At 52.5% G+C, this 14291-nt stretch overlaps 5 protein-coding genes across 5 annotated transcripts; 3 read left to right on the top strand and 2 right to left on the bottom strand.

Moving 5' to 3' along the window:
* Nucleotides 1-308: 308 nt before the first annotated feature.
* Nucleotides 309-1139, top strand: Z519_05461 (V-type ATPase, C subunit; the record flags this gene model as incomplete). Its single annotated transcript, XM_016763201.1, has 4 exons — nt 309-366; nt 424-458; nt 525-616; nt 728-1139. The coding sequence occupies 4 exons, from the start codon at nt 309-311 to the stop codon at nt 1137-1139; spliced, it is 597 nt and encodes a 198-aa protein (XP_016620814.1).
* Nucleotides 1140-1915: 776 nt separating this feature from the next.
* Z519_05462 (uncharacterized protein) lies at nt 1916-4744 on the top strand (the record flags this gene model as incomplete). The annotated part of the gene is made up of 1 exon (XM_016763202.1): nt 1916-4744. The coding sequence occupies one exon, from the start codon at nt 1916-1918 to the stop codon at nt 4742-4744; it is 2829 nt and encodes a 942-aa protein (XP_016620815.1).
* Nucleotides 4745-5114: 370 nt separating this feature from the next.
* Z519_05463 (uncharacterized protein) lies at nt 5115-7265 on the bottom strand (the record flags this gene model as incomplete). The annotated part of the gene is made up of 1 exon (XM_016763203.1): nt 5115-7265. The coding sequence occupies one exon, from the start codon at nt 7263-7265 to the stop codon at nt 5115-5117; it is 2151 nt and encodes a 716-aa protein (XP_016620816.1).
* A 992-nt stretch (nt 7266-8257) lies between these two features.
* On the top strand, nt 8258-10048 carry Z519_05464 (uncharacterized protein; the record flags this gene model as incomplete). The annotated part of the gene is made up of 1 exon (XM_016763204.1): nt 8258-10048. The coding sequence occupies one exon, from the start codon at nt 8258-8260 to the stop codon at nt 10046-10048; it is 1791 nt and encodes a 596-aa protein (XP_016620817.1).
* Nucleotides 10049-11436: 1388 nt separating this feature from the next.
* Nucleotides 11437-12855, bottom strand: Z519_05465 (uncharacterized protein; the record flags this gene model as incomplete). Its single annotated transcript, XM_016763205.1, has 2 exons — nt 11437-11582; nt 11643-12855. 2 exons carry the CDS (start codon nt 12853-12855, stop codon nt 11437-11439), a joined length of 1359 nt encoding a protein of 452 aa, XP_016620818.1.
* Between the last annotated feature and the right edge of the window lie 1436 nt (nt 12856-14291).

Below are 14291 nucleotides of genomic sequence, written 5' to 3' on the forward strand. Positions count from 1 at the left end.
ATAAGTCTTCAAGAGCGTCAACGCTCACATTTGCAAGAATGAATAATACTCCTTGGTTACTACCAATCGATATTACCTCTTCTGCCTCCTCACTGTATACACATGGGTTTCCCATCACTGCCAATCCGGTGCCTCAGGGGGAGCCTTCCACGTGACTGACCTCGCTTGACCTTCCGCGAATTCGGGGCATGAAGGGGTCTCCCAAGCTGCGGCCTTCGTTGCATGATGAGCTGTCTCTCCATTTACTCTCCGCGACTGCATCACACTCAATCACTTTGCAAGTTTTCTGGGATTGGTGAGGGTTCAAGATGAGTCTCATCTACCCTGCTGGTGGCGCTGTTGCCGCACTAGGAGTTGTCGGCCTTTGTATGATTCTGGACTCGCTCACTTCGATCGGAACCCATCACTAACGGGGGCTCCTAGATATGCTCTTCAATGGCGAGGGCGAACAATTTAATGTACGCAGCTGACCTCAACACAATGTACCCTTGTTCACACTCAGAGACTAACTCGCGACGCCGCAGGTCGGGCAATTCCTCGAGACAGTATCTCCGTACGTATGGGCAGATCTCGGTATTGGTCTTTGCATAGGATTATCGGTCGTGGGTGCGGCATGGTAAGGAATACAAAGGTTTTCTTGGATATTGCCTCCTGTTTTACGCTTTCGTACATTGAAAAGGAGCCAGAGCTTTTCTACCGACACTGCTGACCATCGCCTGTCTTGTAGGGGCATCTTCATCACTGGCACCTCTATCCTCGGCGGCGGCGTAAAAGCTCCACGAATACGAACGAAGAACCTCATCTCCATTATCTTTTGCGAAGTCGTGGCGATCTACGGTGTCATTATGTCCATCGTCTTTTCCTCCAAAATCAACATGGTACCGGAAGAATCACTTTACACGGGGCCGAATTACTACACGGGCTACGCCTTATTCTGGGCTGGAGTGACAGTGGGGATGTGTAATTTGATCTGTGGCGTGAGCGTCGGGATCAATGGGAGTAGTGCGGCTCTTGCTGATGCAGCGGATGCGAGTATGTTTGTGAAGGTGTTGGTGATTGAGATCTTCTCGAGTGTGTTGGGGTTGTTTGGGTTGATTATTGGGTTGTTGGTTAGCTCAAAGGCCGCCGAGTTTGAGTGAGCGCTGTGGTACTTGGTGATGAGCGAGCATTTCATCGCAAAGCTACGAGGAGGCTAGTAAACAGAGAGTGTTCTGCTGCGGAAGCAGGGCGGTAGGGCCGGCGTGCCTTGGCTCGAGCAGGTGGACGGAGAAAGCTCTCGGCAGAAGGTTGAAGCAAGACATTGGCTGGATGGGAATGCAGGATGATATTTGCATGAGTTCAGTCTGGATTCTGCATATTTACGCCAGGGAGGTTTTGCTGGGGGTTTCATGGCTGAACGTTCAAGCGACCCAAGGCGAGGCTGTGTTATGAGGACGGTCCACCCACGAACACATGCATTTCCGAATTAAAGGCTAGAGATCAATCAGTCCATGTCTTTCATGTCCAGTTGCCTGCCTGGTGAATCTCAGTGAGGATAGAGAGACCCAATCGAGGGTACTGGAGGAGTTAGTTATACAGCGCGAGGTACCCAGTCTCTTGTACGTTATTGCACTACCAGTAGCGGGATGCGCCAGATGCTTCGACGTATAAGTACATACGTCACTGTTTGTTGGCTTTTTCTCGAGTCTGTCCATCCAGCACTCAGGCTTCCGCCATGTCATTCGACATGATGGGTATGAGGTTTCTCGAACATCTGTCGTTGCTGTCGTCTGTTTGTATGCCTTTTTCTCTCTTTAGTTTCTCTTTGCAGCACGAAAATGTCGTAGGATGCATTGCTGGAGTGGTTGGCAGCAGGCCCTTTTGCAGGTCTCCAACAAAATAGCGGACTCGACTACAAGCAACTGTTTCTATTACCATGGCCCAGCTTGTCCATACACTGGGACCTACTTGTGCCTTCCACGAGGAAGAGCCTGATGACACCTCCAGCGACGGATTGACACCCCCGAAAGTTAAAGCACAGTTCTTCTACGTGTCTTCCCTCCCAATTGATGACCCCCTCTCTCCAGTGCCACCTGTGTCTGCGGACAAGGCTACCGATCTTCCCCCTCAACCGTTTTCGGCTCGAGACAACGCCGCCTTGGAAGAAGCATGGCAGACCTTTCAAAAAGCCGACAAAGGAACTTCGGGGCATGGAGGTGTAACAAGGAGGAGTCTTACACAAGGGCTATCTTCGTTTTCACAACTCAGAGACGCAACTCCCGCGGACGCCAAATCACAAGTAACAAAGTCTGGCTCATCTGGAACCGGGGGCAATTCTCGTGGCCGTACAAAAACCTCCCCAAAGTTTCCTCCACCAGGATCCGAGGTCATGCTGGATTATGCCCATAGCGGTCCGAAGGGCGTCACTCAACCTATCGATGCTGAAGAGTTGAAGGAAAATTCTGAAATTCAGCAACAGCCCAGCAAGGACACGAGCAAACATAAGAGGCGATTTTCGCCCTTTCATCGCCGACACAAAGAAGGAAAGGACAGCCGTGATTCTTCTCCGCAACCCGCAAACGTGGGTGAGACAGTTACATCTGGAACGCAACCTTCCCTGGACCCTGCTTCTGATATCAGCGGTCGACCATTTGCACGGGCCCCTAGCGGACGCAACATCAATTCCACCGTGACATACGAACCTGGGGAAATCTACACGAATGAATCAGAAGCTGAGCCTCGAAGTCGCTCTCGGAGTTCTGGGCGTCGTCGCAAGAAGGAAACGGAGAACGACAAAGCTTATGTCCCTGTGGGTGTATCTCGCCTGCATTTGGTTGAAATGCCTGATCTTGTGATGAAACCAATATATTGGTCCCCTATCAATGACACGTCCAACGTCATTCGGGCTACTTGGTTCTACAAGGACACTATGTTACCCGTTCCAGCTGACGTGGCAAATCGCCTAGAAGTCGGCTACGAGTACATAAAACCCTTTGGCCCCGCTTACCAAGAAGAATTGCAGGCCTGCATTGACAATGGCGCTTCTGCAGAAATGAAGGTGGTGTACAAGTTGTGGCCTGACGAGCCTAAATCCAGCAGACCTTCCACTGCCATGGACATAAAGGAAACAAATCAAAAGGACAAGCAGCGGAAGGAAAGCAAAGATTTGCCAGAAACCATCCAGAATGCTGCTGCAGACCCTCGAAACACCCAGCAAAAACGTCTGTTTGCGACTCACAGCGTCATCTACACGGATGCTCGAAATGCTCAAATTCTGAAGCCTAACCTGCTTCCTTCCATTGCACAGAATCGGCGACCTTTGAGTTCCCTGCGGAAAGGGAGACAGATTGGCGTGGCCGTTGTGCGTGGGTTTGACCGAAAAGCGTGGTTGAAGATCCATCCCGATCCAAAAATGGATGCGAAAGCTGCTCATGCGAAGGTCGGGGCCTTTATGTCTCAATCAGGAGATGCCACTACCCGAGGACGACGAGGGTCATGCCCGGCTTGCGAACAGGATAGTAAAGCACCAAAAGTTACTGACCTTGTCTTTGTCATTCACGGCATTGGGCAAAAGCTATCAGAAAGAGTCGACAGCTTCCATTTCACTCACGCCGTTAATGGTTTGAGACGGGAATTTAATGTTGAACTGGCAAGTGAAGTCATTAAAGGAAATCTGAGGCACGGAACGGGCATCATGGTTCTCCCTGTGAATTGGCGGTTGACAGTCTCATTTGACGAGGACATTAAGACTTCTTCTGAAGGCACCGAGAATAAATACGCCTTGAAGGACATTACCCCCGATACTCTCCCGGCTGTCCGATCCATTATCAGCGACGTGATGTTGGACATTCCTTATTATATGTCGCACCACAAGGAAAAGATGACCTCGGCGGTTATTAGGGAAGCCAACAGAGTCTACAGACTTTGGTGTCGAAACAACCCAGGGTTTGACGATTATGGCAGGGTGCATCTGGTCGCCCATTCGCTAGGCTCTGTCATGGCAATGGAGATTCTAAGTCAACAACCTACTCGACTTCCAAAGGACATCAAAATTGATCCCAAAAGGCCAAGTGAGAAGTTCTTCGAGTTTGACACGACAAACATGTTCTGCTGTGGAAGCCCATCGGGGTTCTTCCTGCTTCTTCATAACGCCAACCTTATCCCGCGGAAAGGTAGAGACAAACCCGGTACGAAAGGAGAAGACCGACAACCAGGGATTGCCAGTGAAGCCAAATACGGATGTCTTGCCGTCGATAACGTTTACAATATCGTCCACCGAAACGATCCAATCTCCTACCTGCAAAATGCATCCGTGGATGAACTATACGCGAAGTCCATTCAACCGGCAGTCATACCCAGTGCTAGTGTGAGCTTCATGACGCGCATCGGTCACAGTCTGCGCTGGGCTTCAGGGACCACCGGTGATCCGTACTCTGTCATCACTTCGCCAATCCGTCCGCAACTGACGCAAATGCCCAGCACAGTGGAACTGGAGACGCACAATTTTACTCGCGAGGAAATTGCCGAGAAACGCATGTATCTGCTCAATGACAATGGGCAGATTGATTGGTTCCTGTCAGCGGGCGCCGGACCATTGGAATTCCAATACTTGAACATGCTCAGCGCACATAGCAGTTATTGGATTTTGCCAGACTTTGTGAGGTTTCTGGTCGTGGAGATTGGGAGAGAGCCTGGGAGAAGTCACACATTGCCGGCGCTAAGAGCAGTGAAGAGGCGAGAATATAAGCGGGGGGACATTCCTTGAGTTGATCCTCTCTGTGCAAGTGTTTGATTCAAGAGCAGCATTGCAGGTTAGGGTTCTGTGGCGTTGAGGCATGGTTGCATCTAAGGGTGCCATGGGAGTAGAGACCACAGCCCCAGCGAAGGACAAGGCTGGAGAACCATAGAATTACGCTGACAGATCTGGTGTGTCACGACTTGTTATTCTTATGACATTGATACCCCCTCTCTGCACTCTGGTGGATAGACAGGCTGGGATACTTTGTACCTGCTGAATGCAAGAGCTTTCGGCCCCAATCATGAAATTGCGCTCGTCACGACCTCACGTACGGTCTACTATCATTTGCCTACATACCACCCTTCCTCCTCCATTGAAAACCGCTGTCAATTGTCAATCAATATCCAAGCACTATTCCGACCATCAGAGCCTCACACTCGCCGCCGTCTTCAATGTATCCCTCCCTCTGGGGGAGAACCAACAACCCATTCGCGCTCGCTAGACTGCCCACGCGCGAACTCCGCTGCATGCCCGTGCTGCGCGCCACGAGCTTCCCGTCATTCGGGTCCGCGGAGACAAGCACGCGGTGGTACTCGACGCGGGCCTTGTCGCAGCGCACACGGCCGTGGAGCCGCACCTTGACACGCGGGGCGCCCTGGGGATCTGGCAGGCCGGTCATGCGCTGGATGCAAGGGAGCACGAACAGGTTGGCCGTGACCAATGCGCTGGCGGGGTTTCCTGGTAGGCCGAAGATGAGTCTCGTCTCACGCCTGCTGTCCGAGCCTGGATGTGAGGCTTTGATAGGGACAGTGGCGAACGTGGTGGGTTTGCCGGGCTTCATGTTGACTCGGCCGAAGTGGACTGTGCCGCCCAGGGCGCGCTCGATGGTCGGTTTCAGCAGGTCGAGCTCGCCCATGGACACGCCGCCGGTCGTGATGACTATATCCAGACCGTGCAGCCGAAACGCGTCGCGTAGCTTGTGTTCGAGTTCGTGATGCGGCGTGTCTCTCGCGACGCCCAGATCCACCACGTCCTCGCACATCCGCCAGCCGCGCAGCAGGGTCAGCAGGGACGGCCGGTTCGAGTCGCGAATCATGCCGCCGCTGAGTGTGCCTTCGTAGGTGACATCCATCACCTCATCGCCCGTCGACATGACCCCGATCCGTGGTTTCCGGTAGACGGGGACTTTCTTTATGCCCGCCGCGGCGAGGACGCCGATTTCGCCACCCAATGCACTGATTTGCGTGCCCTTCGCCACGATCACTTGGCCCAGTTCGATATCGCTCCCTGGTTCGCGAACGTTTTCTCCTGCCACGAGTTCGTCGGTGAGGATTTCCACGCTGGCTTCTTCCTTGCCGTCGGGCGTGAGCGTTGAGATGACCGTGTCCTCCACCATTACTACCGCGTTGGCATTTTCCGGCAGCGGGGCTCCCGTCGTGATACGGGCTATTTGACCCATTTCGAGAGGTGGTGGTAAGGATGAAGCTTGGGCATGTGAGACAGAGGCGACCGGGAAGACGCCCTTGATGCTCTTCGGGGAGGTGGCCTCCTTGTCGGGGATGATGACAGCATATCCGTCCACTATGCTCGCACGGTAGGCTGGGACCGCCTCGGCGGCTTTGATGTCTTCGGCGGCTACATAGCCTACCAGGTCAGGCGATACGGATCTTATTTCGACTGTGCACGACGGTGTATTTTCAAAGATTTTCGACACGGCGTCTGAAACGTTCAGCATGGGGTATGGGGATGACCTGTAGCGTGCCGTGGCGCCCAGTCTAGGGTCGTTGGATTGAAGTTGAGGTCGCTCAGAGGGAGTGGTGTGGGCTTTTGGGACTCTGTGCCCGCCATGAACACTGCCGCCGCTTCCATGACTGTGATCATGGTCGTGGTTGTGATGGTGACCGTGTTGATGAAAATGATCATTTGTAGCTCCCACCACCAACGGTGCTGGGGTAGCACCGCCAGAACCTGACGGACCAACTCCAGCCTCCTTCTCTAGCTTCTTCACTCCTCCTACATGGGCGGCTCTAGAGTCCTGCCCTGCAGCCTGCAAGCAAGCATGAGGCAGCAGTTTCAACACAGCCTGGAGGTTCTCCTTAGCACCTTTGGGCGACCCGGGCAAGGTGATAATAATGGATTTATTCCGCGTGCCAGCCACAGGCCGCGACATCATGGCAAAAGGCGTAATCTGGAACGAAGTAGCCAGCATGCCATGGACGATACCGGGAGCGTGGCGATGGATGAGCGGTGCAATGGCTTCCGGGGTGAAATCCCGTCGCGCGAACCCTGTCCCTCCCGTCGTGACGATCAAGTTGACGACGCCACCGTTGGTGGTTTCATTCTCGGAATCCGTCCATGCGCGGACGATCCGCTGAATCTCTAACACATCGTCCTTCACGATCTCGACGAGCGGATCGCTCCATTTCCCGGCGCCGTCTTGGGAGAAGACGTCCTTGAGGATGGGGATAGCCTTGTCGGTTGATGGATCGACCGCCGCGGTGTCGGAGACGACAAGAATTGCTGGGCGGAGGAGGGGCGGAGGAGTCATTGTTATTCCGTCCGTGGCCTTGACAGTCCAGACAGATACTCGTTGGACCGCTGGAGTACGAGAGGAGTGCGGCTTTTTATACCTCCTTGAGCACATGATGCTCTGACGGCTTAAACCATCCGGCTCTCGGAGAAACATTTGTCCGAGATGGCAACTCCTCTTCTTCTTCCAACCCTGTCGCTTGTACGGGGAGTTCCTCCTCCTCCATCTACTACCTAGATTACTCGAGAACGAAAAACTTAATTACCATATACGGTTCAATCCTAGAGGGTGAGCGAAGGCCGCTTTAACCTGAGTTTTAACTGAGCCATTCGCTGAGCGTCAATGAGTGCTCCCTGAGCAACACACCTAGGGCCCGGCCCTAACAATCGGCTACACCCGCCTCCTGGCCAGGCATCTGTTTCTGACGAACTGCGGTGTATATACAAGGTATCTACTCAGTATTTATCCACTGTCTCATTACATCTTTGGAGAAGAGGGCATTTACGTTTCTCGAAGTTCTCGTTCAGTTTCCGGCCACGCTCTCAATTTTTTTTTAATGCCTCCTTCCCCCTTGGTTCGGCCTCTACCTCTACTAGCCTCTTAAAATTTAACTTAGGTTTAGACATGGCCGAGATCATTTTGCTAATAATTAACGAACAAGAACCAGTTAGGCAATACTAAAAGGACCTTAAATCACGACGACGGCACATGGTGCAGGAGCCGTCTTGTTTTCGTTCTCGAGTAATACCTAGTTGTCAACGTTTGAGGAGAAGCTTGCGATTCCGCTCGCTTGCAAGGAACGACATAATCCATCTGCCTAGAACGTACTCGGTAATCTCCCTTAAGTACGGAGTAAAGGGTATTTGTAAGGATACACTTGCGAGCACACACAATTCTTCTTCTGCCCCAAAAGCCTCCCTTTATCACCCAGCCATCGTCCCCCCCCGCCCGGCCGGAGCCTTGCCAGCCCTTAGGCGCATCTCAATTGGAGTTGTTGGGCGATCGATACTATGGACTTTATCGCGCCTCAAGCTCCCTTCTCCTTCTCCCCTGTAGCCTCAACTCCAACAAACCTGACGGCCACCTGCCTCTCCTCACCTCTCCCAAGCCCGACTCTGTTCGGCGGAGAGATCCTCAACGTAACCTCGTCGCTGGTCAGCAACTACACCGCACAGTTTTGGTATCCGCCCAATTTCTTCAATTCGGACCCGCCATTGTACGGAGAAGCCGGAAATCTCTTCTTCTGCAATGTCACCGTGACGTACACGCACCCGGGCCAAGACGACTCCATCAATGTAAATCTGTGGCTGCCCCTTTCAGTGTCGGATGAGCTCTACACAGACGCCAATGGCAACCGGCCAGATCATTGCTCGGTCACTAATAGTGGAACATCGCCATTTTGGAACGGCATTCTTCTCTCCCATGGCGGCGGTGGCTTCTCTACCTGCCTCCCCGGCTTTGTCTCTCATTCCGCCCTTTCCCAAGGCTACGCTATCTCCCGCACTGATGGTGGCCATCCAGGCCAATCCCTGACTACTCCTGACCAGCCTAAAACTGAGTCATGGGCCATGGTCTCCCCGGGAAACGTGAATTTGTACCTGCTGCAAGATTTCGCATCCACATGCTTGCACGATATGGCCGTCATTTCCAAATCCATCGTCGCCTCCTTCTACGGCACCGCTCCGAAGTACAGCTATTTCCAGGGCTGCTCCACCGGCGGGAGACAAGGCCTGATGCTCGCTCAACGCTATCCTGGGGACTACGACGGCATACTCTCAGCCGCGCCCGCGATCTACTGGCCCAAGTTGATTGTCATGCACTACCTCGCGCACATGATGATGCATTCCCTTCAGGAGTATCCTCCGCCATGTGAGCTCGAGGCGATCACGAAGGCCGCGATAGAGGAGTGCGATGAATTGGACGGCGTCAAGGACGGGATCATCTCGAACGAAGAAAAGTGCGAATATGACCCCTTCAAGCTCATGGGGAAGGAAATCCCTTGTGAGATGGAGTATGCAGACGACGATGAAAACGAAGATGATGAACGACGCCAGCAGCAAGCAAATCGCACAGTCATCAAAGTCGGCTACGCCGGCCCTCACATTGCATGGCACCTCTGGGGCGGAGCGCGGGGTTCCATCAGAGAACCCAACTGGCATCCGCTCACGCACTCGACACCCTTGACATCCTTCGCCTCGACCACCTGTTTCAGGAAAAACAACACCTGCGTGGCAAATCCGAGCCGGTTGATGCTCGACTGGATCAGGCTCTTCCTCTACAAAGACCCCAGCCTCACGGCCGAGGACCTCGCAAAGCGGATCACGCTCGACGAACTGGTCCGTCTCTTCCGCCAGTCCGACGAGGAATACCATTCCTTCCTCTCGACGAGCAGCCCCGACCTGAGCGCTTTCCACAAGCGCGGCGGCAAGATGATCACGTGGCACGGCACGAGCGACGAAGCCATCATGCCAGGCCAGACGGTGCAGTACTACGAAGAAGCCCTGCGTTTTGCGGCTTCTGGAATCTCCACCGACACGAAAGACTTCTACCGCCTGTTCCTAGCCCCAGGGATCCAGCACTGCGGTAGCGGGGAGGGCGCCTTACCGATAAAGGTGCTACCCCAGTTGAGGAAGTGGGTCGAAGAAGGCGTCGCCCCGGACGTGCTCGAGGGGGAGAGCTTTGGCAGAGACCACGGAGACAAAATCCGCAGGCCGCTGTGCATGTACCCCCTCGTGGCGAAGTACAAGGGCCATGGGGATATGAGGAAGGCTGAGAGCTTTGAGTGTGCGGGTTCTTTCTGAAATGTGACACTGACCGAAGTCCCGTGGGAAATTATGTCACCGAATTCTTGCGGCCGTTCGATATCATCGCGGTGGTGGTGGCGGTCCCTTAATCCCCCAGGGGCGCAGCGAAGAAAGCCATCGACAGGAGAAGGGAAACAAGGAAGCGACCCAAAAACATCTCGACACAACACCAACACTAAGCTAGCAGTGTGTGTCCGCCCGCGATGTCCAAGAGGCATGCACTGTGTACCGTCAGCTTCTCCTTCATGTGCGTTTGATTCGGTCTAGCTCGGTCGGTCTGCTGGTGATGATTGAAAAGATTGTAGTCACATAGTCACGGATTCTCACCGTCTCATAGTCACATAGCATGCCAGTGACGGGCACTCTCCCTACTCGTCATCACACTGCGTCTCTTATCGCTTAAACGGGATTCCCCTGTCCATATCCGGAAGTATTTATAAGCTCCACCAGATTCCTCAGGCTCGGCGGCTAAAGAATTGGAGATCTATATCGAGCTCACTACCGGCCCTATCAGCAAGACGAAAAGCGGTAGCCTTCACAGCACCCGTTTTCGCTATACCGGAGACGTGATCTGGACATCCTCGTCGCACCAAGCGTCAAGCTCTGCTAGCTCCTAGGTGACGAAGGATGGGCCATGTGCATGGGAATCATCGACCATAACAACGAAACGTACCACCTCCACCCGTTCACTAAGCGCAAATGACCCGATGACATTCTTCTGTGAACCTTGCGCCGCCGTTACCCGCGGATGTTCCATAATCGCAGAGCTTACCCCTCCGTAGTAGAAAAGCAGTCAGTCGTCTTAGCTGCATATTGGTCTTCGAGATGATTGCACGCGCAGGCTGACAGCTGGTGGCGGTGATGTGTGTCCCTGGCTCCATCTTGATGCCGAAAACATTTTGAGCTGTCTGGATCTCCTCCGAGGGAAGTTGGTAGCCGGGCCGTTTCGGAGCTCAGAGCCTCGAGAGTCTTGCCACTCAAGCGGTAACAGTTCCAGATGATGGGTGAGAGCATGGGACTCATTAGAACGAACGTGGCCGTGGAACGGGACAAGCGAGGCGTCTGCGAGTGCTACAATGAAATTAGATCTTGACATTGTTGACGGACTTTGAGCGTTGATGCCGAAACCACCCGCGACGGCGTGGACGAGCCGCGCAGTGGTTTGCTTATTGCTCAAATAGTTGAAGACAGCTGGTTGTAAGATCTCTATGGAAGAGCGCCCGAGGTGCGCAGCTCGCGAATCTGTTCTAGCCATGGCACAAAACTTGCCAAATCTCGAAATGGAAGATTATCGCCCGAGGCAGAGTTTTCCCCTGTCCTTAGCCTGAGACAAACTGTTACTTATATATCTCATCCATGCCTGCTTGGGTATATCGAATCACTTTTTACATGATGACACATTTCTGGGATTGCTCGTACGCAGCTCCCCATCGATCAATCCCAGCCGCAACCTCATTTTGTCTCTGTTTTTCCGCGACCTCAGCCTTGAAATTTGCCTCCATGAATTTGCGCAGCTCTTCATCTATGTTATCTGTACGGAGCGTTAGTATGGTCCCAATGATGATTCACGAAGGTAGACGAAGTGGCTTACCTGAAGTAGCCTCCAAAACAACGTCTTCGCGGCATAAAGGACAAGGATCTCGTCCCTGCCTCTGTAGAACAACCATGCATCTAATGCAAAAGAGGTGGCGGCAACGGAGTCTGACCGGCTTGTAAGAAATGCTAAAGCATATTGGGCAGAGATAGTCGCTGAGTTGTGGGATCGCGCTCAAAACCTCCTTGGAGATGATAAAGGAGAGTGCTGTAGCCAGATCCTGCTCGATAAAGAGTGACGCGGTCAGTGAGCTCGCGAGATGCGCGTGCAGCGGTAAGCGCTTCTTGAATTTCTTGATGATATTAGCAAGCGCAGTCCGACTGAGTTCTTGGAACTTCTTTATCCGAAGAAGGTCCTCGTTTATGCGGATAAAGCGGCCAAGGAAAGACAGACTTTGTGTCCCAAACTTGAGTAGTTGGTCGGGCTCTGCAGCTAGAGACCAGGTAAAACGCTGGAACTGTTTCTGGGCGTGCCCAGCATCTCGTGTCCCTGCGTTGGCCCCATGAGAAGAGAAAAAGACCTCAGCTTCGGAATAGAGTTCAAAGATTTTCCTCCATGTTTTGATCTCCCGCCTTGACCGCCGCGATTTGCTCTTGCACAGAGAACGCAGGCCGTTGCCGAGTTGGACAATCTCATCTTGTAGATGTGTCCCCACGGATTGATACAATTTATCAAGGCCTGTAAGGTCTCGTTGAAGCACTTGAAAGATTTCAGACGTTGCAGCTAGTAGTGCAGCAATCACGTCTCCCTGTTGACAGAGTTCGCCATTTTCGAGTCCAGGCTTATTTGAGCGCCAAGTTCGTTCATCGGAAGACACCTCTGGTCGATGCGGCTCCTCCACATTAGCTGATTGTTCGACATACCGGGACATTATTTTCGTCTCTGGGAGACTTAGCCACATTTCTGAACGTATGCTCTCGCCAGGAATAGACACCATGGCAAATTGTGTGGGAACGCTGATTGTATCAAAGTCTGAGAGGGAAGACTGGAATCGTTCACGCGAAATCTTCCCCCTGAACTCTGCAGGGTCCAAGTGAGTTTGCTCGCACGGAGCATCGAGGCTCAGGTTTTCGAGGACAATAGTTGAAAGTTCTCGCTCGACGCGTTCGATACACATTTTCAGCGTGCAGTAGGAGATGGCGTGGCTGACCCAGTCTTGAGGATATTCGCCGCTGTCCAGAGCGGCTTTGTAGATATGGCGGAATTTCATGGCGTGTTTTATGTTTTCGAGATGTCGATGAATTACTGAAGCGGACGACGTAGAAGTCTTTTCTCTATCAGCGATGACTTTCCATGTAGTGACGTGCTCAGTGGACAAATCTGAATCGAGCGAAGAATTGGCAGGCGCTGCTCTAGACGTCTCTGGAAATGCAAATGCCACGAGGTCTATTATCTTTGCGTGTTGCTGAGTCCCAGAGCTGGAACACTACTAGTATATTTGTAGAGGCAGAACTAATTATGACCGTTTGCGTGAGGCCGTAAAGTCATGGATCATCACACCAGGGGCCCAACTATTTTAGGCACATATACGCACTTTGGAACCTATTCAGCTGAAACTACTTCAGTGCAGTCGAACAACTCGGAAGACCCTGCTTGTCACGATTGGTTGGGAATTTGGGTTCCAAATACAGACTCATATTAGGCTTTAGTTATGTCAGAGGCTCACAGGTATTCCTACTGTCTTGCGCTACCTCCTCTCTACCGAAAGATTGTGCCTGGAGGCTTGGAGGAATTGTGCGCCATTATTTGTTGGCGCCACTTTCCTGTGAGATAGCAGTCGAACGTATATCAGGACAGTTGTCTATAAATGATTGCGCCGCGGAGAATCACCCCCCTGCACCTGGCGTCATGCCTGAAGTGGAGGGCAGCGGGACCGTGGTGGCGGAGGCGAGGTGTTTTGAGAGCTTGATGCGATTGGCCCGCTGGGTTAAACTATGTTAGTGGACCAAAACCTAGTGTGTACATATAAGGAAGTTCATATGAACAGCCAATTGTGGCCCAGCGGCCCACAAAATACGACAATGAATGTGACCGTGATTCTGAAGAATTTGACCTTCGACTGGAACAAAGTGAAGATGTTTTAGATAGAACGTCCGGCTGCCCCGCAGATGTAGAAAAGACAGGCCCGGTGGAGGAGCCCGGAGGGATTCAAGCTGGCAATATCCCCCACCAGGACGCATTCACGCGAGGTAGGATGCAGTGTGGCACGCCTCTGCCTTCTGTTGTTCTTGCTTTTAGTTCTTTTTATGAAAGCATGGCCCTGGTGGCTTGCCACCTTTGGATAGATGAGAGCTGGTCTCTTAGAGGTAGAGAGTTACAATGAATTGAGAAGGCTTCTGTGTTGGTGTCCCTGACATGCAGATACGTACTTCAGATCTTGCTCGAGGCATTTCACTTTGAACAAATCTTTGTATGCATGGCTTGGTGCCAGCCTGCGCTTGTTTCCTTCCCAGTCGGCCGTATCGTGATGAGTCCTTGAATTTTAAAATACTTTGGTCATTTGCCATAACTACGTGGAGCTGTCCATAGTAGAGAAAATCGTAGGACTATCACCGCTACATGATGATTCAAACATTACTAATCGATCCAATAGAGTCTCGGCCGGAAATAGGTCAAAAGATGTGACTGCCATGTAAAGACGGCCGC

This window comes from Cladophialophora bantiana, assembly GCF_000835475.1.
Source record: "Cladophialophora bantiana CBS 173.52 unplaced genomic scaffold supercont1.7, whole genome shotgun sequence".
Classification (NCBI taxonomy): Eukaryota; Fungi; Ascomycota; class Eurotiomycetes; order Chaetothyriales; family Herpotrichiellaceae; genus Cladophialophora; species Cladophialophora bantiana.